Source organism: Phoca vitulina, unplaced genomic scaffold (genome assembly GCF_004348235.1).
Source record: "Phoca vitulina isolate PV1807 unplaced genomic scaffold, GSC_HSeal_1.0 scaffold114, whole genome shotgun sequence".
In the NCBI taxonomy this organism is placed as follows: domain Eukaryota; kingdom Metazoa; phylum Chordata; class Mammalia; order Carnivora; family Phocidae; genus Phoca; species Phoca vitulina.
In genome coordinates, this window is record NW_022589817.1 from 828,830 (window position 1) to 853,151 (window position 24,322).

Below are 24,322 nucleotides of genomic sequence, written 5' to 3' on the forward strand. Positions count from 1 at the left end.
TTTGTGACATCTCAAATTAGTTTGTTATTGTTCTTTAAAATTTTACTTATAAATATATTATTGCATCCTCCTCAGGGCCATATACACAGTAGGCTCTATAGTTAAGCTGAATTTATGTAAGAAAAATAAAAATACCAAGGTGCCTCTTTCCCCTTCCACCTCTCTGTCTGAATTCTTAGTTATGTCACTGAGATGACCATTATAAGTCTCCCATGTTAAAAGTCTTCAAATCAGTCTTTTGGAGAAAGGAGTGGGATGAGAATTTTCTCAAAGGAAAATACCCCTCATTTCACAATAAAAATCAATAGGAAATTAGGAATCCTTTAACACAAATGAATTATTAGCAGAAATAATCTAAACTCTATAAGGCATACTTGTAAAAATATGTTTTACTAACTACTAAAGAGTTACACACCAAAGAACTTCTTTCATGTCACTTGCTAACACTACTACTTTGTAAATAAGGTTATACATGCTGATGTAATGACAAGAGGGAAAAAGGTTCTTCCTGAAAGTAGCAACATGTTCTCTGTTGCTGGACAGAAGAAGGTTAAGTATAAAGTACATCTGCAGAGCAGAAATTTCTCACCAGAAAAGTAGCTCTTTCAAACAAAAGCACTTCATCAGCCTCGATAATTTCAGCAAAATTCCTTAGGTTCATTTCCAGCTGCTGAACATTGGGAATCAACTGATAAACAATGCTGGACCAAGCCTAACAGAACAGAAGTACAGTGTAATATTACTAACAGGTAGCCAGTCCCAGACCTTTGCAAATGAGTAAGTACACTACAACATATCGACAGCAAAATATGGTAATAGTTGAGTCCCAAACAAATACTGGTAACAAATATGATATAACACAAATAAAATGAGAAAATGAAGCTAATATTTGATTTTTATCTTCCAGTTGGAATTTTTTTAAGTTTCAAATGCTGGAGAAACTTCTTTCCATTGATAATTAAAAAAATAATAATAATTTAATTCCACATCTGCCTTAGGAATAATTGAAAACTCTAATTTACTGGGCCAAATAAAAAGTTTCTAATCCAGCCATTCAACAAATATTTAAGTCCAATAATGCAGACTGCTCTAAAGATCAGAACTTAATAATGCTATATTTAACATAAATCTAAGAATCAATTTTGTAAAAATATTAGAGTCACATGGAAAAATGGCCCCTCCCCTCAACGGGATAACATACAAAAGAAATTACAAGAGAAATTAGTGGCATTATCATTCCAAAAGGCTTATTGTCAGCTATATTATTATTGATCCAATTGAATTAAAAATGGTCCATTGGTGTGTTTCCCTACATAGACTTCATCCAGAGAAGTATGACTTATGTAAGGAGTTGGAATTAACCATACCCTCCCTCTAGTCTCTTAAGGCTCTTTTATTTGCATTTCCATTGTAATAATTTCTTCCAATTTGTCTAGTAAGCTGTACAATGTTCTTCTCTCCCCTACTAGAGGGCAGGAACCTGGTCTTAGTCATTTGTGTGTCCAAAAACATCAAGCAGATATGCAATGAGTGCTTGTAGAATAAAACAATATAAAAATTTAAGTCAGCTAAATGCAACATTGATGTAAGAGATAGTAGTGCTATGTCTCTGTTCCAATTAGTTTTATTACTTAAGCATGGGGGTTCAGGTTCCAAGTTCCCAGGTCGGTGTTAATGTCACTGCTGAATTTACCTTGGAGAAGGCACCAAAGCTAACCACAGCAGAGACATTGTCACTCACAGCAGTGTTGTGATTAGCCAATTGTCTTTGGTCGTGTTATGTATTGCCATCCTTCACACCGCAGTTGGTTCTTATCAGTGCGTCATGTCCATCCTTATTCACGGTTACCTGTTCTATGGGAATAAGGCTTTGAGAGAAATTCGGCCCAAATTAATCTAGAGCAGTATTTCCTAGACAGGTATCTCAAAATGATCTGTTATTAGAGTGAGGCTGGGTCAACATAATATTGGGAAAAAATGAATTAGTTTAAAAAATAAATCAATGGCTATTTTTAATGTCCATTGGTTTTTCTCCTTGGCAAATCAGGTTTCTGTGCTTCTCTGGTTGTAGATAGTTGTCAGATGCAGTTGATACTGAGGCTGTTGCTACCAATGACAGAGAAGGATGCTTTCCCACCCAGTCAGACTTGTCAATGTATACTAGCAGCAGTCTGAAGGAAAGGTCTGACCACGAAAGGACCCCAAAGAAGCCAGTCTTTCAAATCACTAGATCTCGTAGGAGAAAGAGAGGAAGCAGGATAAGGAGCCTATGTGCTAATAAGGTAATTTCAGCTTAGTTCATAACACAGCTACTGTTGTAACCTCTACAACTACTGCAAGCAGTATGGTATTCATTCCAGCAATGGAAACAGTCCTGGTTGAAAGAATGCTAGTCCCCAATTTGGCATGAAAGTTGAAGCTACCATATTCTAGGCATAAAGTATCTCATTATAAGACTCCCTTCTCCAATCTCTTCCCTAAATGTTGTTATTCTAATGTCATCCAAACCGGGGCAGACTAGTTTATATCCTGAAGAGGTACCTGAATATTAGATACAGCTCCAATCAGCATTGAGACCACAACAGGTCACAATGGATGATGGTCAGTGAAACCTCTGCTGTCACAAACATCAGTATCAAATTAATCATCATAAAACTGGCTAATTCAGTGTGACCTGGTAGGTATCTCAACACAATTTAAGATCAAAACCAAAATCTCTTAAGGTTAAGTTTGATATTTTTCAAACAATTTATTGTAGATTATTTCTTTTTTTAATTCAACACATCTAAATGGGTATGACAGTTTAAAATCTTTTGACAATACCCTTTTAGCTTTTTCTCATGTTCTTAAAATAAGGGAGCTCAGGGAAACATACACACCTTATAAAGAGTTTCATCCCAGATAGATGTTCGGAAACAAGAACATTCCAATGGGCGAGACAAACGCCTCAGATCTTCTTCTCGCTCTTTAAAAATCTAAATTAAAAAGTCCACATATAGATCAGCATATAAGTCTTCTCTTTCATTGCAAAATCTGAGATGTAATTATTTCAGTGTATTTTAAACAGGAGAATTTCCTCTTTCCTCCGAGGAATTTTTCAGTGTGTGTATTACTTCATGAACTAGGATGGCAGAAATTATTTCAGGTCAGGTCTAAAAGTAAAACAGCTACTAGAATTCTTCGGGCCTCTGCTGCTTGTGCCGAGTACTCACTGAGAGCACTGTGTTGGGGAAAAAAAATTACCATATAGAGGAATGTTAATAAAATATATCTAACATTCCAAATCACCTAATCTGTGTCATTTTTAGATAGTGATATTGTAAATTAAAATACTTTAACGTTTGTAGATACCTTTTGCACAAATATATGCACACACTCATATATATTATTTCTGAATGGACTGTATTTATTTGGCTATATAGATATAACCCCCCCACACACACACACAAACACAAATATCTATCTATCTTGTACATATCTATGTACATATACCCACACACACATTAAAGAATATCTACCTAATATATACAAATATATATCTACAGATATTTTCCATGACTAGGTGGATTTGTAGTGAGCCTGTGTACACACTGTGATAGTTAACTGTATGTACCAACATGACAGTACCCAGACACCAGTTTAGATCTTACTGTGAAGTGTTTTTAAATGAGATTAATATTTATGTCAGCAGACTAAAGCACATTCCCCTCCATAATGTGGGTTGGCTTTATGCAATTAGTTGAAGGCCTTAAGAGAAAAAGTCTGCTATCCCACAGGAAGGGGGAATTCTGCCTCCAGCCTGACTTCTAACTTGTGATACAACAATTACTCTTTCCTGGGTCTCCAGCCTACCAGCCTGCCCTGCAGATTTGGACTTGCCAGTCTCAATAACTGTATAAGTCAACTCTTTAAAAATCGATCAATCAACCAGTCAATCCCTCTCTTTCCACCCCCCCACACACTTATTGGTTCTGTTTATCTGGAGAACCCACACATACAGAGGGAAATATCTATCTTGAAATTGATATTTAGGGAAGCACTTTGCACTTTGACTTCAAGACTTGAAAGTTTTAATCTTTAATGAAATGGAGTATACTTTTATTAATTAAGCTTAGAATCCCCACAAAGAACATTAATATATTTTGAGGATATATAATATATATAATTATATAATATATATATTATATAAGCATGTAAGAAACAATAAGTTGATTAACAAATAATGAAAAGTAATTTAAAAAATCCATAAGGACCTCGTTTGTTGGAATGCTGTTTTTTTATTGCAAATTGGGCCAGGGAATGAAATGATTTTTAAAGGAAACAGAACAGAAAAAAAACAACAGCAAGAATAACAATAACACAGCCCTCACAATCTCAAGACTCAACCTACATACAGGGTTTTCTGCTGAATTAAATGGAATAAATACTTAGTGAGAAAAAGAGAGGGAGAAGGAAAAAAGACTAGATACTCAAAAGTAGTTTTCAGAGTCAAATACAGAATCCTGTCAAGTCATTTGTGAAAGCCTGTAAGCTTACTTAGAAACACCAAAACATGCCCAAACACTGAAAACACTGGAGGCAATCTTGTAACTAGTTATAGAAAAAAAAGTATTTCTGACCACAGTTGTTACCAAAAAAATCCTTTAAATAAAGGGTATCCTTAGACTCCTAGGCTCCAACCCAAAAAGGAACTGAATTCTTCTACATCACCAAAATATTCTAAAACTGCTTTTCTTACCATTATCCTTAGAGGATCACTTTCAGCTTAGACTTTAAAATCAAATCCTCTTATTTTATACGGTATAAACTAAAGCTGGACTTACTTGTTACTTGCCAGTCTTGGGGTCTCATAGCTAGCTAGGAGTCTGCTCTTTCTACTGTGTCTTCTTTGGTTTAAATTTATGTGTACTAATCCCCATGCTAGAAAAGAAGGCAAAGATACCATACATTGCAATTAAAAGGGACTTGGCATTGAGCTTAACACAGTGTGATTGCACTTCCACTGGAGCATACATGTTTCCTAAATCAACCCAGTGATAGCTATAATCTTTCTTCATCTCACCCCTGGTGGGTCTTCTAGCCTGGACAATAACTACTTATTCTGAAGGACAATAAAACAGGGGCAGGAAACATAAAGATATATAAAGGAGAATGTAAATGGGGAAGATGGAGTAGGAGGATACTAAGCTCATCTTGTCCCACAGACATGCATATATAACAGCCACATCAGTGCTACCAACCCAGAAAATGACCCAAAGACTGGCAAAACAGACTTTCCACAGCTAATCACAGAAAGGAGAATACACTGAAAAGGGTAGGAGGGGCAGAGATGTGGAGAACCAAACTCTCAGCCAGACTAACCACAAATGGGAAGGATACTACAAGAATGAAGAAGGAAGAGGAGCAGACCCCACACTAGGCACCCCAGACCTGGGTGCACTAGATGCACTAGGAAGATGAGTCCCCATATAACATTTGGCTTTGAAAACAAGCAGGGCTTAACTTTTTGAGCTTTTATAATCAGGGAGCTTAACTTCATGTACTTGAAAATCAGCTGGCTCAGCTCTGGGAGAGCTAGAAGGCAATAGGGAACTAAGTCTTCATCCTCAAAGAACCAGCATACCAAACATCTCCACTGAGATACAGCATAGAAGCAGCAGTGTGAAAAGTGCCTAGGTACACATGAAAGAGATTTATTTACTAATCTCAGAACACATGAAAGAGGGCAAGGGATCTTTAGGAGACTTCTTCAAGAACAAAAGAACTGGTGGGAACCATTTCTCTCTGCACCCCCAGCCGAGATAGCTGGACACTTGCAGAAAACACCACAAACACTCTCCACTTTCCTTGCTAACACTATGTACCTCACTACCACAATCTCCTGCAGATCCATCCTATCGAACCTGCTCCACACAGCAGGAGTCCCTCGAAAGCAGGTCCTGCATGTCTCATCCTGCAAGGAGCCCTGGCAGGGGCCAGCACCCTTCAACGTTACTCCTGTCTTGGGGAGAAGGGAAGATAACAACAAACACAGCCCCAGCAGCCAAACCTTATAACTGGTAGTGCAAAGAGAGTGCCCTGTCAAACAGTACATCTGCAGCCCCTGCAGGAATCTGGCCTGACTCCTGGCCCTACACACCAACAAAAACCTCTCAGGGAACAAGGCAGGGAGAGCACCCTGCAGTTTGGCACTACTGTAGCTCCTGCAAATGTGCTGAGGGCAGGCATCTGGTCTGACTGTTGAAACCATCCAATGATAAGTCTACAGCAGCCTCAGACTGACCCCCAACAGGACAGGGACCAAATCCTACCCAGTGTGTGCACAACAGGCAAAGCGGGCCATTGTAGCATACTGATCTGAAGGCAAACACAGCTCAAACAGAAGAGTAGGGTGCACACAATCCACAGGTTCTGTTAAACAGGTGACATTGTGCTACAAGCCACAACAGGACCTTTTCTTCATTAGGCCATTACTTTCAATATCAGGAGACGTAACCAATGTTCCTAATACATAGAAACAAACACAGAAAATTAGATAAAATGAGGAGACAGGAATATGTCCCAAATGAAAAAAAAAAACAAAAACAAAAAAAAACAGGACAAAACAACAGCAAAACAGCTAAATGAAATGATGATAAGCAACATGTGCAATAAAGAACTCAAAGTAATGGTCATAAAGATACTCCCTGGATTTCAGAAAAGAGTGGAGGATCTCAGTGAGACCCTTAACAAAGAGAAAGAAAAGCAAATAAGAAATGAAGAACTCAATAATTGAAATTAAAAATACACAAGAGGGAATCAATAGATTAGAGGAGGCAGAAGAATGGATCAGATAGCTGGAAGACAGAGTAGTTAATAGAAAGCAACCAAACTAAACAGCAAACAAACAAAAAAAAGAAGAATAAAAAAATAAGAATAGGTTGAGAAAACTCAGTAATGTAATCAAGTGTAATAACACTTATATTATAGGGATTCCAGAAGAGAGGAGGAGGCAGAAAATTTATTTGTAGAAATAACAGCTGAAAAATTCCCTAATCTGGAGAAAGAAACAGATACCCAGATCCAGGAGGCACAGAGAGCACCCAAAAAAAATCAACCTGAGGAAGTCCACACCAAGACACATAAAAATTAAAATGGCAAAAAGTAGTGATAGAGAGAATTTTAAAAGCAGCATGAGAAAGTTAGACACAAAGGAAATCCCATAAGGATATCCACTGCTTTTTCAGCAGAAACTTGGCAGACCAGAAGACAGTGGCAGGACATATTCAAAGTACTAAAAGGAAAAAAATCTACAACCAAGAATACTTTATCCAGCAAGGCTATCATTTAGAATAGAAGAAGAGAGAGAGTTTCCTAGACAAACAAAAGTTAAAGTAGTTCACCACCACTAAACCAGCCTTACAATAAAAGTTAAAGAGAATTCTTTGAGGGGAAAGAAAAGGCCATAATCAGGAGAAAGAAAATTATGAAAGGAAAACATTTCATAGGTAAATAAAAACATAATGAAAGTAGTAGACTAATCACTTACAAAACCAGTATGGAGGTTAAACACAAAAGGAATAAAATCAATTATATCTATAAAAATCAGTCTATGGATTCACAAAATAAAAAGATACAAATTATGACATCATATATATAAAACGTTGGAGAGGAGTAAAAATTTAGTACTTTTAGAATGGGTTCAAATAATATAGACTGCTATATGCATCAGATGTTATATATGAGCTTAATAGTAACCACAAATCAAAAACCTGTAATAGATAACCAAGAAAAAAAGGAGAAAGGAATCTAATCATATCATTACAGAAAGCCATCAAACCATAAAGGAAGAGAGCAAGAGAAGAAAAAAAAAAAACACAGGAAAAGTAGAAAAACTGTAAAACAAATAACGAAATGACATTAAGTACGTATCTATCAATAATTACATTGAATTTAAATGGACTAAATGCTCCAATCAAAAGACACAGGGTGACCGAATGTATAAAAAGCAAGACCCATCCATATGCTGCCTACAAGAGACTCACTTCACACCTCAAGACACATGCAGGTTGAACATGAAGGGATGGAAAAACATTTACCATGCAAATGGAAGTGAAAACAAAGATGGAACAGCAATGCTTATATAAGACAAAACAGACTTTAAAACAAACACTGTAACAAGAGACAAAGAAGCACACTACATGATGATAAAGGGAACAATCCAACAAGAGGATAGAACAATTATAAATATGCACTCAAGATGGGAGTACCTAAATACACAGAGAAACATAAACACAGGGGTGCCTGGGTAGCTCAGTGGGGTGAGTGTCCAACTCTTGGTTTCAGCTCAGGTCATGATCTCAGGGTTGTGAGATCAAGCCCTGTGCTCAGGCTCCACATAGAGTCTGCTTGGGATTCTCTCTCTCCCTCTCCCTCTGCACCCCCCCAACCCACTCACGCTCTTGCTCTCTCTTTAAAAAAAAAAAGAAACAAAAGAAATATAAACACATAAACATAAAGACAAGCATTGAGAGTAATAAAATAATAGTAGGGGACTTTAACATCCCCATTTACATCAATGGATAGATAATCCAGACATAAAATCACCAAAAAACAGTGGACACTGGACCAGATATAACTAAGATATATTCAGAACATTCCATCCCCAAACAGCAGAATACACTCTTTTAAAGTGCACATGGAACATTTTCCAGAATAGATGATATGCCACAAAACAAGTCTCAATAAATTAAAAAAGAGTGAAAGCATACCATGCATGTTTTCTGACCACAACGGTACAAAACTAGAAATCAATCACAAGAAAAAATCTGGAAAGAACCCAAATACATGGAGACTAAATGACATGGTACCTAACAATGAATGGGTCAACCAAGAAATAAAAGAGGAAATCAAAAAAAACTACATGGAGATAAATGAAAACACAATGATCCAAAATATTTGGAATGCAGGAAAAGCTGTTATAAGAGGGAAGATAAAAGCAACAAAGGCCTATCTCAAGAAGCAGGAAAAAGCTCTGATAAACAACCAAACCTTACACCTACAGGAACTAGAGAGGTGCAGGGTGGCTCAGCTGGTTGAGCATCCAACTCTTGGTTTCAGCTCAGGTTGTGATCTCAGGGATAAGGGATCGAGCCCCACGACAGACCCCACACTCAGCACAGAGTCTGCTTGAGATTCTTTCCCCTCTTCCCTCTCCCTCTTCTCCTCCCCCTGCTTGTACGCTCTCTAAAATAAATAAATAAAATCTAAAAAGATTGATAAAGGAACTAGAAAAAAAATGCTCAAAGGCAATTAAAAGGAAATAATAAAGATTAGAGCAGAAATAAATGAAATAGAGACAAAAAAGAAACAGTACAGGTCAATGAAACCAGGAGCGAGTTCTTTGAAAAGCTCAACAAAATTAATAAAATTTTAGCCAGACTTAACCAGAAAAAAAAAAGAGGACTCAAATAAAATCACCACTGAAAGAGGAGAAATAACAACCAGCACCACAGAAATACAAAGGATTATAAGACACTATTATGAGAATTTATATGCCAACAGACTGGACAACCTAGAAGAAATAGATAAATTCCAAGAAATATATAACCTCACAAAACTCAATCAGGAAGAAATAGAAAATATGAACAGACCAATTACTAGCAACGCAACTGAATCCATAATCAATTAAAATCCCAACCAAAAAAAAAAAAGTGCAGGATGAGATGCTTCACAGGTGAATTCTACCAAACATTTAAAGATGTTTAAAACTATTCCAAAAAAATAGATGAGGAAGGAAAGCTTCCAAATTCATTCTACAAGGCCAGCATTACCCTGATATCAAAACCACATAAAAACACTACAGAAAAGAAAACTACAGGCAAAATCACTGACGAACACAGATGGAAAAATCCTCAACAAAATATTAACGAACTGAATCTAACATTACATTAAAAAAAACATTCACCGGGATGCCTGGGTGGCTCTCGGTTAAGCATCTGCCTTTGGCTCGAGTCATGATCCCAGGGTCCTGAGATAGAGTCCTGCACCAGGCTTCTTGCTCAGCGGGGAGCCTGCTTCTCCCTCTGCCTGCTCCCCCTACTTATGCTCTCTCTCTCTCCCTGACAAATAAAATCTTAAAAAAAATCATTCACCATGATCAAGCAGCATTTATTTCTGGGATGCAAGGGTGGTTTAATATTTGCAAATCAATCAACATGATACATCACATTAGCAAGAGAAAGGGTAAAAACCATATGATCATTTCAACAGATGCAGTGAGGGCATCTGACAAAATACAATATCAATTCATGATAAAAACTCTCAACAAAGTAGATTTAGAGGGAACATACCTCAACATAATAAAGGCCATACATGAAATACCCACAGCTAACATCATTCTCAATGGTGCAAAACTGAGAGCTTTCCTCTATGATCAGGAACACGACAAGGATGTGCACTCTCACCACTTTTATTCAACATAGTATTGGAAGTCCTAGCCAGAGCAACCAAACAAGAAAAATAAATAAAAGGCATCCCTATTGGTAAAGAAGAAGTAAAACTTTCACTGCTGATGACATGATACTATATAGCGAAAACCCAAAAGAATCCACAAAAAAACTACTAGAATTGATAAGTGAATTCAGTGAAGTTGCAGGATACAAAATTAATATACAGAAATCTATTGCATTTCTATACACTAATAATGAAGTACAAGAAGGAGAAATTAAGAAAACAATCCCACTTATATTTGTACCAAAAAGAATAAAATACATAGGAATACCAAGGAGGTGAAAGACCTGTACTCTGAAAACTGAAGATGACACTAACAAACGGAAAAGATATCCCACGCTCATGGATTGGAAGAACAAATATTGTTGAAATGTCCATACTACCAAAGCAATCTACAGATTTAATGCAATCCTATCAAAATACCAACAGGATTTTTAACAAAACTAGAAAAAATAATCCTAAAATTTGCATGGAACCACAGAAAACCTCGAAAAGCCAAAGCAATCTTGAAAAAGAAGAACAAAACTGGAGGTATCAGAATCCCAGATTTCAAGATATACTACAAAGCTGTAGTAACCAAAACAGTATGGTACTAGCACAAAAAACAGACACACAGATCCATGGAACAGAATAGAGCACAAATACACCCATGCTTATATGATCAATTAATCTACCATAACAGAGGCAAGAATATACAATAGGAAAAAGTCTCTTCAACAAATGTTGTTGAGAAAACTGGGTAACAACATGCAAAAGAATGAAACTGGACCACTTTCTTACACAATACACAAAAATGAACTCAAAATGGGTTAAAGACCTAAATGTGAGACCTGAAACCATAAAATTCCGAGAAGAAAACATAGGCAGTGATTTCTTTGACATTGGCCATAGAAACATTTTTCTAGATATGTCTGTTCTGGCAAGAGAAACAAAAGCAAAATCAAACTATTGGGACTACACAAAATAAAAAGCTTTTGCATAGTACAGGAAACCATCAACAAAACAAAAAGGCAACCTACCAAATGGGAGAAAATATTTGCAAATGATATATCTAATAAGGGGTTAATATCCAAAATATATAAAGAACTTAAACAATTCAAGCCCTCCAAAAAAACAAATAATCCAATTTAAGGAATGGGTGGAGGATCTGAATAGACATTTTTCCAAAGAAGACATACAGATGGCCAACACACATGAAAAGATGTTCAACATCACCAATCATAAGGAAAGTGCAAATTAAAACCAGAACACAATATCACTTTACACCTCTCAGAATGGGTAAGCTAAAAAAACAAGACATAACAAGTGTTGATGAGGATGTGGAGAAAAAGGGACCCTCATGCACTGTTGGTAGAATGCAAATTGGTGCAGGCACTGTGGAAAACAGTATGGAAGTTCCTCATAAATTAAATATAGAATTACCATAGGATCCAGTAATTCCACTACTGGGTATTTACCCAAAGAAAAGGAAAATACAAAATCAAAATGATACATGGGTCCCTACGTTGCAGCATTATTTACAATGGCCAAGATATGGAAGCAACCCAAGTGTGCTTCCATTGATGAATAGATAAAATAGTTACGTATTATATACATACATTATATATATATATATATATATATTATATATATGTGTGTATATATATACACATACACACATGTATGTGTATATATGCAGTATTATACAGCCATAAAATGCAGTATTATACAGCCATAAAATGAATGAAATCTTGTCCATTTTCAAGAATATGGATCAACCTAGAGAGTATAATGCTAAGTGAAATAAGTTAGTCAGAGAAAGATATATACCATATGACTTAACTCATTTGTGGAATTGAAGAAACAAACAAAGCAACAAACAGAGAAAAAAAGAGAGACAAACAAGAAAACAGACTTAAATACAGATAATAAACTCCTGGTTGACAGGGGAAGGGTGGGGAAATAGATGAAATAGATAAAAGGGATTAAGAGAACACTTATCTTGATGAGCAGTGAGAAATGTATAGAATTGGTGAATCATTATATTGCACATCTGAAATATAACACTATATGTTAATTTTACTTGAATAAAAAAATACATAAAGGCTGCTTAATGATATCACATTGACAAGTTCCTTACCTAAATCTGAAAATTATTTGCCAAATGGACATTATAGTTCCCTTACCATGGAAAGTTTGTTTATGAATGTTTTTAAAAACCTGACAGAACTTTGAGCGCTTAAGCTGAAATTTATTCTTCCTGAAAACAATCATACTACTTATCTATTTCTCTATAAAAGAAGTTTAGAAAGCATGTCAACCATTTCATGCAGCATCCTTTGTGCTTCTTACCAGGTCCCGTTGATCCTCCTGTACCAGATCCATTTTGTGTACCAAGCAAAAGATTTTGGCATCTGGAGAATTCTGCAGAATGGCCTCTAGGCATGATTGGTAATAGTGCATGTCTTTTTCCAGTTCACGACTTTCCACATCAAACACATATATCAGAACCTCTACATTTCGGAAGATGTTATCTCGCTGGCTAGTGAAATAATTTTCCATGAAGGTATCCTGTCTAGTAGGAAAAACAACATCTAGGTAATAAGCAAGTCCTCAGTTTAGTCACTCCTACTTACAATTTATTTTTGTTGGTTTAATTAATGTGAAAGATAATCTTAAGGCTTCAAATTAATAGGCAAATAGTAAACTGGTAAGGCTTTACCTTCTTAGTTGAGCCACACCTTGCAGCATCCTTTGCCCCTCTCCTTGTGTTCCAAATACACTTTGACCTTCCCTCAGTTCCAATGGCCTTTACACATGCTATTTACTGTTTCACATGAAATTCCCCTATCTGTACATCTAATTAACTCCTACTTGTCCCTTTAGATTTTAGTCCAATCCATATTTCCTCACAGAAACCATTCCTGACCTCCCTGTCTTGAGCAAATCCATCACCATAGGCCCTAATACAATTACATTGTTTTTATTTTTAACACTTAACCACAAGTGTGATACTACATGTGTTTGTGTGTGTTTTTAATTAATGGAATTCACTTCCCTACAGTGTAAGTTCCATGAAGGCAAGGACCATGTCTGTTATTGTCTACCATTGTTTCCCAGCTTTAAGCAAAGAGCCTTCCATAGAGTAGGTGCTCAGTGAATATTTATTGAATGAATAACTAACTAGTCAAATACTCTAAATTATATGAAAATGACTCCAAGATAGCTTTTTAGCAGCTTTGTTCTTTGATCCTTAGGCTGTGTGCTGCTTCCCAGTTCTCAAATACCAAGCATCCAGCAAAAAACAGGAGTTTTGCTGGAATTTAAGAAACAAAACAAATGAACAAAGGAAAAAAAGAGAGAGATACAGAGAGATACAGAGAGACAAACCAAGAAATAGACTCTTAACTACTGGAAACAAACTGATGGGGGAGGGGAGGCAGATGGAGGGGATGGGTGATATAGGTGATGGGGACTAAGAAGTGCACTTGTAATGATGAGCACCAGGTATTGTATGGAATTGTTGAGTCACTATACTGCACACCTGAAACTAATATAACATTGTATATTAACTATACTGGAATTAAAATAAAATAAATTTAAAAAAAAACAGCAGAAGCAGAGTTTGGTCATGGGAAAAAAAAAGACATGAACCTAGCTTTCAGTCTTGTACTTTGCTATTAATTAGCTGTGTGACCTTGGGGGATTCTTAGTATCACTGTACTTCAGCTGCCTTATCTGCAAAATTAATGATAACATCTTAGGGCTTAAAAGCAAGGAAGCTGGACTAATCTCTTGAAAGAGATTACAGAATTAGAAGAATGATAAGGAGAAAGGATTTGTATGGAAAGAGCTCTAGAGCATTAAGTGATCCCTCTGCTAGCAACTATGGGAGTCATTTTCTTATAGAATATTTGGCTATTTCATTATTCTTTCAACAAATAACTCATTGAGCACCTGTTCCATGGTTGGTTCTATGCTCGAGCTGGTAAACACTGAGCTAACAATAACGTCTACTTATTTTGTGAGGAACTTTAATCATCAAAACAACCCTATGATTTAGTACCATCATTATCCCTATTGTACAGATGAAAAAACTGGCTCAGAGAGTTTAAATGATCTACCCAAAATAACATAGGTAACAGAGCTGTGCTACAAACCCCAATCTAACTCCAGAGCCTAGGCTCCTAACCACTGTGCACTACACACTGCTGCTGCAGCATGGAGATGCAAATGGCCATAGGGTAAGGAGCAATACCTGCATATAAGCACAGTGAATGAGCATTTGTGATGGAATATTCTGGAAGTACCTCAGCCATAAGAGGAAAAACTGTTTCCTACTCCTCCAACAGTTGGTAACTCAGCTGGAGAATATGTGTTTAGGGCTGATCTACAGTGCTTAGACTGCCTGGAGATTGAAATAAAGAATGAGGTGGTATGGTATGATGGGTAAGAGCTCAGCATTGGTATTATGCCACCTGAGATAAAAACCTAATTTCTTCAACCTGCAAAAGAGGGGGATAATCTATCCCATACTATAGATCCCTAGACACAGCTTGTGTTAGTGCTGATTAAATATGTCACAGAGAGAGGGCATTTTCACAATCACATAAAAGTCATAAATCTTTATTTAATCAACTGCCAATTCTGAAGCAATTTCTATCAAATGTATCTATTACAAATGATAGTTACTGTAATGTATTTTCCATGCTGATTATACTAGGTGCCATGATTACTGCCGCTGGCCTCACAAACAGGCAGATGGTACTCACCCACCACAGTCCCACAGGTTCAATACCAGGTTTCCCAGAAATCGAACATGAGAATGTTCTACATCAACTGGAAGACAAATACGACAACTCTAGTAACTGTAGCACGAATGAGGTGAAATTAAAAATAAGCAAAGAACTAACCCATGTAATTTAGAAGGACCAAAGTGGAGTGAAATGCTCAAAGCTACAACAAGAAGGTGATTTTCAGCTTAGTAATGTGGTTGGTTTAGTGGCAAGGTGGGCACCTAAACTACTCTGAGCTACAGAACTGGCTCTCAATGTAAGTAATTTTACTTTTTAGTAGTTTAGTGCTTAGAGCAGAAACAATCTCCAATTATAATATTAATGTTAAAATTTCAACATGTAAGACAGAGACATATACCATTTAATAGCTCTTCACTGACCCACGAACACCCTCCACAAAAAAAAAAAAATTTTTAAATGACAACAACACCAAATACAAAACAAGCATAAAACATAATCCAACTTGTTCCCTCTATTGGTTTCCCTATTTCACTTAGTGACCCTATCATTGTCCCATTTCAGGAGAGGTGGTCATTGTTGACTCCTCTGTCCACATTCATTGCTATTTCTTTGTAATTTCTCGATTCCACTCCTTGTTTTACAACCTGCCACTAACAATAAGGAAGGCCCTTACCTTCTCAAGCCTACACAACTACAATAGCTCCATAATTACCTCCCACCAGGAAGCCTTACCCACTTTACTTCATCCTACAGGCTACTGTCAGATTCATCTTCTTAACACTACTTTGAACATGTCACTCCCCATTCAAAAAACTTTCAATAGTTCCTCCATGCCTACAGGGGGCATTCAAGGTCCTTCAAATTTGGCTTCCAATCTACCTTTGTATTTCCCAGTGAGTCACACTAATAAAGATTTTTGTTCCAGTCCAATTTGGTTTATTCATAATCCTCCCCAACCCCACTACCTCCCCAAACCCCAACATACCTTACATCAGGGGTCGCAAACTTGCTAATATGGGCCAGGCCAGTAAATGTACAAAAGCAAAGATGATCATGTATTGAGAGTAAACGTGCATCCAAGAGGATGATAGAGTGGGTGGCAATTACTCAGCTCCAGCTCATTTGTCAGGCAGGAATGTGGGATCAAGATGATCATATCTTTACATTTTTCAGTATTAGTGGGAAACCAGATTTTTATGGAAACTTTTACATATTAATAACTAATTCCAATTTTTCTAAAACATTGTACAGGCCAAACAAAACATATCTATAGGCCTTATCCAGCTTACAGACTGCCTGTTTGCGACCTCTGCCTTACACTTCCCTCCCCACTCTATACTTTGCCTACTCTGTTCATCTGCCTAGAAAGTCCTCCCCACATTTCTTTCAGTTATATTCATCTATTACGACCCAGCTTAAATTCACCTTCTCTAAAAGCCCTACCTGGCCACCCCCACTTACTATCATCACTCCCTCTGAATTCATTCAAACATTTATTAAGCATCTACTCTCTGCCAGGCACCAAAAATCACAAGGAGGAATAATGAAAGTTCTTATCCTGAAAATTTCTTAAAGTCTAGCAATTATATTTTTTACAATTTATGTGACAATCAATCACACAGTGGTGTTTCTTCTATGACTATCTTGAATCTATTGCTTATATTGACTGCTATCTAACTTTTGTGCAATTTTATCTTCTTATAACCTAGATCATAAGCGGCAAAGCATTAAAACATGGGCATTAAAAAAAAACATGGGCATTGGAGTCAAACAATTCTTAGTTCAAATACCAACTGTACCTCTCTGTGTGACCTTGCGCAAGTCACTTAACCTCTGAGTATTAGTTTCCTTTTCTAATACAAAAGGTAGGAGGCATGCTATTACCTCACAGGATTGTTGTGAGGATTAAAGGAGTTATCATACATAAAGTGCCTGGCACATAGTAGGTGCTCAAACTACTTCCCTTCTCCCCCTTACTTCCCCCTCCTTGGAAAAGGAATCATATCTTACATGTCTTTGTATTTCCAACAGAGTCTACGAGAGAGTAGGTGCTCAAACTGCTATTAATTTGAAGACTATGTAAACGGTCTAGTACTAAAAAAAAAATGGAAAGAAGTGCTACTGAGAAAGGGAAAGACAATAATAAAAGAAGTGACAGGATTCAGTGACTGTTTAGATATGAAGCACATGGGATAGAAATCTGGTTTCTACTCCCATATCATAGAAATTGTTCTCATCAAGTGACCAATGGCCCCATTACTAAATCCAGTAGACTTTTTAGTCCTTGTCATACTTCCTGTAGCATGACACTGTTGACTACTCTCTTCTCAAAAAATTCTCTTCTCTTGGCCTATAACTTCTCTGGTATATCTTCCTATTCTTCTTTCTGTCCCTTAAATGTTGGAGCTCTTCAGGATTTCATCTTTGGCTACCTACTTTCCCCCAGGCAAGCTAATCTATTCAAATTATTTTATTTACCATTTGGATACTGATAACTTGTAAGTGTATATCTCTAACACAGATGTCTCTCTCCCTTTCTGAAACATATACTGGACATCTTCACTTGAATAATGCATAAGTATCCCAAACTCAGTACATCCAAATATAACTCATCTCCCCATTTTTTCCTACAAAATCCGTTCTTTTCAGTCTTCTCCATCTCAGTGAATTTAACCAGTTGCCTAAGCCAAAACCTTAATTTCATCCTTGAGTCCACTCTTTCCTCCACTATTCCAACGAAACCTATCAACAAGTCCTATTGACTCTATCTCTTAAATATATCCCAAATGCATTTGCTTCTCATTATATCCACTACCACTATCCTAACCCAAGTTAAGGGTTATCTCTTACCTGGTCTACTAAAAAAGTTTCCTAATCTGTCAACCTGTTTCTACCCTTGCCTCCCTCCAATCTATCCTCCATATTAGATATAATGGTCTCTTCAAAATGCAGATTTTACTCCATTATTCTTTTAAAAGAAAAAAAAAGTCTCTGTGTATACATGATTGTATATACCCAGAAAAAAAAAAGGTCTAAAGGACAATCTCAAACTACTAATGGTGGTTGTCCCCAGGAAGCAGGCGTGAGAATGAGGGAAGGAGTAGACTTTCTATACTTCTGCAATATCTGAATTTTTCACAAGTATTACTTTTGTAATTAAAATTGAAAATTAAAAATAATAAAATCTGATGTTACTTTTTTGTATAAAACTCTCTATGGGCTGCCCTCTACCCTCAGTTCAAACTACCTGACTTGGTTTATAAGGCACTTTATGATCCAACCCCCACACTCTGCCTTCCATTTTAGTCTTATGTCTCCTATATGGCCCTCTGGCTCTTCTAGTCTTCCTATCCTGCTGTCATAAGAGCAACTGAAAAGAACCAGAACAGAGCTTTAGGAAATCACATACATTTATGGGGCAGAAAGAAGAAAATATTTTTTAAAGCGGTAGGGATGGTTAAAGATAAGGGAAGAAAACCAGGGTAATAAAGCATTAAATAAAAGCCAAGGGAACAGAGAATTTTGAAAAGGTAGGAAATCTTGGAGCTGTCAATAGTGTTTTTGACTAAAATACTTTATAATCTTATTTTTATTGACAAGTTTACTATTCCAACAAACACATTTTAACAGCCCACAAATAAATTAATTATATCACCATTCTGTAACCTTACCACGAATTTTAGAAGTACTCTTTTGCTACTGTTAAAGAAAATCAGCAACTTCATAAAAAGGAACAGTAAGTAAAAATCAAGGCACTATATGTATTTTCAAGTAGTCTATAAGTTTAGCAGTAGAACCCAGACCTTTCTTTAGCAATGACAAATTAGGTAATGATACATTAAAGCATTAAATCCAACATATTTTAAAGCATACTTCTACTACCTTTAAGGAAATACAGTAATTGCTAACAAAGTATATCAATAAAGGTCCCGTTTGAGACAAAAGCCCTGTCCCATTCACAGTGCCTGGCACACAGGACGGTTCAGAAAAACACTTACTGAATAAATGGGACTGCTTAAATGTATAGTGTACATATAATTTGCAACATTCTGTTCATAATTTTTAATGATGCTGCTAGATCACTTCAAAACTATTTCAAGTAGCTTGAATAGTTCTAAAATTTGGGTTGTATGACTATTCACTAGACTTAGGGTAGTAAATCAACTCTGCTGATCAGCTAAAAACAAAAATATTAATTGACTAGAAAATTGACCATTGCTTCAATAAAATGTACAGAACTTAAAACACACAAAGAAAGAAATCCTCCAGAAATGGTGGGTGTGGCACAATGGATAGAGCAGGAGCATAGATGACATTCCAGCTCTAATGTTTGCTAGTTGAGTAAGCTCAACTTCTAGGTCATCTATCAAAATGAAGTTAATATAAAAACTAAAGTAAATAAAAAAGCATATAATAAACAGAAGCTTCCTCTAATCTACTGAAACTATATGATTATTAGGTCTAGATCTTTAACTTGGGAGAATAGAAAAAAAATTAAAATCTACCAAATCAAGACACAAAGAAGTCTGGACAGGTCCTTTCTAGAAGGAAGTCTTTCAAGGCATGCCAGGCCATAGGACCCTGTGGACTTAGATGAAAACTAGATGAGATGCTTATCAAATGTACAAAATGCACAAAGCTAGGAAGAATAGCTAACGTATCAGATGAGATAATAAGCACCTAAAATGAAAACAGATCTAATCATTTTTCTACAGATAAGGAAACTACGCCCTGAGAAATGATGAGTTATCCTGGACTTCACAGTTAACAAACAGTGGATACAAGAACATAGGTGCTAAAACAAACAAAACTGAGTATTTTAATTGAGTAAGAATTTAGATTCAAAATATTAGCTGTACAAGAAGCAGAAGGATGATATGCGTTTTAACAACAATGTATGTGAGAAGGAATTGTTTTTTTTTAGTATGACTCAGTATAATGAAAGCCACTCCACAAAATAAGAGTAGGGGACTAGACTGTGCTAACAGCAGTGTGAGGCCCAAAATAAGAGATATAATAGTCCTACTCTGCCCTGATCAGATCACATCTATATTCAAGTCTCAGCACTTTAAGAAAAATGTAAGACACATGCAAACAAGTCCTTAAAAATGTTTCAAAATGATGTCACATAAGGAATAGATGAAGGAACTTGACATGTTTAACTTAAGGAAGATTAAGTTTTGGGAAGCAAAGGTGGCTAGGATAGATTGAGACATTAATCATACTCAAATATTTGTAGAGACTCAAAGGAACAGAAAAGGGGACCAGCTAACAGAAATAAAGAGAAACAGATTCAGGGTTCTAAGAAATAGTTTTCTAACCATTAAAGCTGCCCCAATTATGAGAGTATATATACTCCAAGCACTTTATAAAGAAAACTGAGGTTTCCTTCTTTATATCCTAGGGTCTGGAACATAAGTTGTTTTAAAAATGTTTGTTTTTTCTTGGAACCAGAGTGAGATACCTTACGAACCAGTGGGTGACTTGTCCCTAAAAGTGTTCAAGATGCTAAAAACTCAGATCAGGAATCTTTGAAAGCCAGGTAGGGCAATGCCTTCATCACTGAGAGGCCAAGGACCATGGCAGAATCCAGAAATGCCTGGATGCTGCAAAACAAAATGGCATTACACTCTAGAGACAGAAGAGGTCTCCCAGAAGCACAGATCCACTGAACTGGCAGCCAAGGCAGCTCAGCTAGCCCTTATTAAGAAGCCAGATTTGAAGAACCATGAGAGACGATGGACTCTGAAAAACAAACTGGGGGTTCTGGAGGGGAGGGGGTTGGGAGGATGGGTTGGCCTGGTGATGGGTATTGAGGAGGGCACGTTCTGCATGGAGCACTGGGTGTTATGCACAAACAATGAATCATGGAACACTATATCTAAAACTAATGATGTAATGTATGGGGATTAACATAACAATAAAAAAAAATTTAAAAAAAAAAAAAAAAAAAAGAAGCCAGATTTAACATTCAAATTATAAAGGGCAATGAAACATTTCTCAAGTCAGAGCTGGAACTCCAGTGAGAACATCTATGTATATCCAGGAAGAGAAGAAGCAGAGTACACATCAGGTTAACCTTCCCCTCTCAGCACCCCCACTCAGAATTTACCTTTTAATGAAGACTAGGACTAATTATAGCTTTAAAAAAAATCTTACGAGATTTTATTGTTATGCTTGTTAATACCTATCAATTAATTTCCCTTTATATAATAATTTAAAAACAACCTCCTACAAAAAAACAAACAAGCAAACAAAAGGGTCCCTATGTTTATTTAATAAAGAGCGGGATAAAAAAACAAGTTGGACAAGGGTATCCCATTTGGTAAGCAACCTAGAAAGAACCTCTCCAAGACAGCAAGCAGTAATAACCAGAATTAGGTCACACCCCTTTGAGAAGGAATGAAAAAACAGGGAAAACATGCTCCAAAACAAATCTCTCAACCTCTGCATCCCTAAGTTACTGCAACCAAGTGTGTTATGCAGATTATTAATAGTTAATATCACCTGATTTCACAATAAGATAAAACATCTTACTTGTTGCACCAAGGCGACGTGTGTCTCTGGCAATATAATTTGCAAAGATAATAGACCTCATGCTGGTCTTACCAGACCCACTTTTACCCATCAACAGCACCTAAGGACAAAGTCAGAAAAAACAACAAAGTTAGAAATCTAGAGCAAATCAAGTCAAAAAGGATCTATTTCTCTCTTGTACTTGATGTTTTACTGAAGTGACAGTACCAACAACCTACTGCAGATACTTATAACTTAGTTCCCTGACCAATGGTAAATGCAGAGATACCTAAAATTCCAGGAGCTAGGTACTTACCTGTCATGCATCACACATCCTCTTAGCAATAAAATCACGTGAATTTATTATGCTACCATTATACACTATCATTCATTCAGAACTATGTTAGAGAAGTAACAACTTGAGGAAATCGAACCCTCATCTCTCATAATCTAATGCTTTATGCATTGAACTACCTGGCAGGGGATTTCATTATAACTCAAAGTTCTTTCCCCTGCTCAAGGTCAACCTTTCCCCCTCTGCCCTTGATCTCATTCCTTCTACCTACTCTATGATTTTATTCATTAATTACTCAATCTTTTTTTTTTTAAGTGTCCCATAGCCTACAGGCTCAAGTCCTTAAACTACATTTAAGACCTTCCTTGACCTGGCTTATCTATTCCTCTGCCCTTACCTCCTGGCCTAGAACTTTTAGAGTCCAGCCATAATGAACTGAACTAAACCTCTTACAGTCCCTCTCACTGCTCCCAGAATTCCAGGGAGCCCAGTTCTATGTCTTTGTTTCATGCTGTACTCTCTGCCAGTAACTTTCCATTCCTTTTTCTTTCATCATCTAAGCTCTGCTCATCCCTCTAGACTTGGTTCAGTAACCATCTCCCCAAGAAGCTTCCCTGACCCCAATGCCCTAGGTTGGCTTAGGTGTGTCTCACCTCTTTCCTCCCATGGCACTCCTATAGCACTGCAAAAACCATAATGCACTGCAGTTATCTATTTTTTTGTTTGTTCTTGTTTTTTTTGTCTGCTTCTCACAAGACTGTGAGTTCTTAAATGGCAGGGAGAATCCCCTTTGTATCTCCAGTGCCTAACATATAACAGATGCTTAAAATATGTTCATCAAAAGAATGAACAAGCTATCTAAACAAAGATATGAGACAAGTGAGTTTATAATGATGAGAACTGTCCAATGGAAAAGGTGACCTCATGAAGGTCACCTTCATGTCAATGTCAGCACCTTCAAAGTCATGACATTGACCTTCATGTCAATGTCAGCACCTAACAAAGACAGAAAAACACCTATCAAAGATACTGTTGATTCTTGCACTAGGAGGGAATTGAGTAAGGTGACTTTTCAGAGCTTTTTCAAACTTTAACATTTATGGACTATAGTTCCAATTACCTTGCTTTTCAAATGAAGGGGTTCCAGGTTGTATCTTCAATCCCAAGAAATTTTTTAAAAATTTCTAATTACAAATACAGTGAATATTAATGAAAGTATACAGCACTCAGGCTCAATTTAATCTAGCTATTTAGCTACGTAACTTTATCTCACTAAGAAAATGTTACTGACAAGTCAGTCTAAAGAGTTCTAAATTTTTTTTTGTTTTATTCTTAATCATGTAGAAATTTCTGGTATTTTTAGCCATCCTTGTTGATAGCAACTTTAGACAGGCTCATCAAGAACATTCCTTTAGGAAATTGAGTTATATAACTGAATTGTTAGATGAAGTTAAGGGTAAATATGGTTTATTTCTTGTGTTTTTTAAGAAATCTTCAACTGCTTATGAAAGACTAACCAAGGATAACTGTGTTAGGTACTAACCTAAGTGTTCCACATGCATTTACTCATTTAAACTTCATAATGACCCTATGATATAGGTAATATATTATCACCATTTTACAAATGAAGAAACTAAAAGCCCCAAAGGTTCCGAAATTTACTCCAGAATTGTGCCCTTATTGATTCAGCCTAAACACCAAGGTGGGGCACAGTACCATAAGAGCACAAGGGAAAGAATGCTCAATTCCACCTGGAAAACTCATATAAAGACCTTATATAGATAACATTTAAGTTGGGTTCCACATAAATGTGCAGGAAGAGGCCTGTGTAGTGTTTGTGTATGGCTTGCACAAAATGCAAATTAATTTGTAAATTTGGAGAAAAACAGATTCTGTATGGCTATAATAGGGTGGTACAGGTATGGCAGATCAGTTTAGTCAGGAATAGATCTTTAAAAGGCATTCTATACAATGAAATCATTTGGATTTTATTCTATGGGTTTTGGGAAGTTATGAAAAGGTCTTAAGTATAAGAATGACCCAATTAGATTTAAATATTAGAAAAATCAAACCTGATAGCAAAGAGGAGGACGAGTCAAAGAGCACACAGAAGATTCCTGCAATGGTCCAGGAAGATAGTATATACACACCACAAATATATTTCCTGAATCGTAACTTCTTACCTTTACTTTCATGTATTTGATGTACCTAATATATCTTACCTTTTTCTTCATGGCTGTATTTGGTAGCACCCACCTGCAGATATAAACCAAAAGACAGTTTC

The 24,322-nt window shown here is 36.5% G+C and overlaps 1 protein-coding gene across 4 annotated transcripts in view; it reads right to left on the bottom strand.

Moving 5' to 3' along the window:
* The window catches only part of RRAGB (Ras related GTP binding B), a 42,284-nt gene that overhangs the window by 16,446 nt on the left and 1,516 nt on the right, over nucleotides 1-24,322 (bottom strand). For 2 of the 4 annotated variants that reach the window (XM_032398249.1, XM_032398247.1), the window contains exons 2-8: nucleotides 24,261-24,294; nucleotides 21,765-21,864; nucleotides 17,238-17,321; nucleotides 15,243-15,309; nucleotides 12,823-13,045; nucleotides 2,880-2,975; nucleotides 590-712 (exon numbers count right to left, since the gene is read on the bottom strand). In XM_032398249.1, the coding sequence (XP_032254140.1) occupies nucleotides 590-712; nucleotides 2,880-2,975; nucleotides 12,823-13,045; nucleotides 15,243-15,309; nucleotides 17,238-17,321; nucleotides 21,765-21,864; nucleotides 24,261-24,272 (705 nt within the window). In that variant the 5' untranslated portion in view covers nucleotides 24,273-24,294. The remainder of the gene's footprint in view (nucleotides 1-589; nucleotides 713-2,879; nucleotides 2,976-12,822; nucleotides 13,046-15,242; nucleotides 15,310-17,237; nucleotides 17,322-21,764; nucleotides 21,865-24,260; nucleotides 24,295-24,322) is intronic. The other 2 variants (XM_032398248.1, XM_032398250.1) reach the window with 1 other exon arrangement.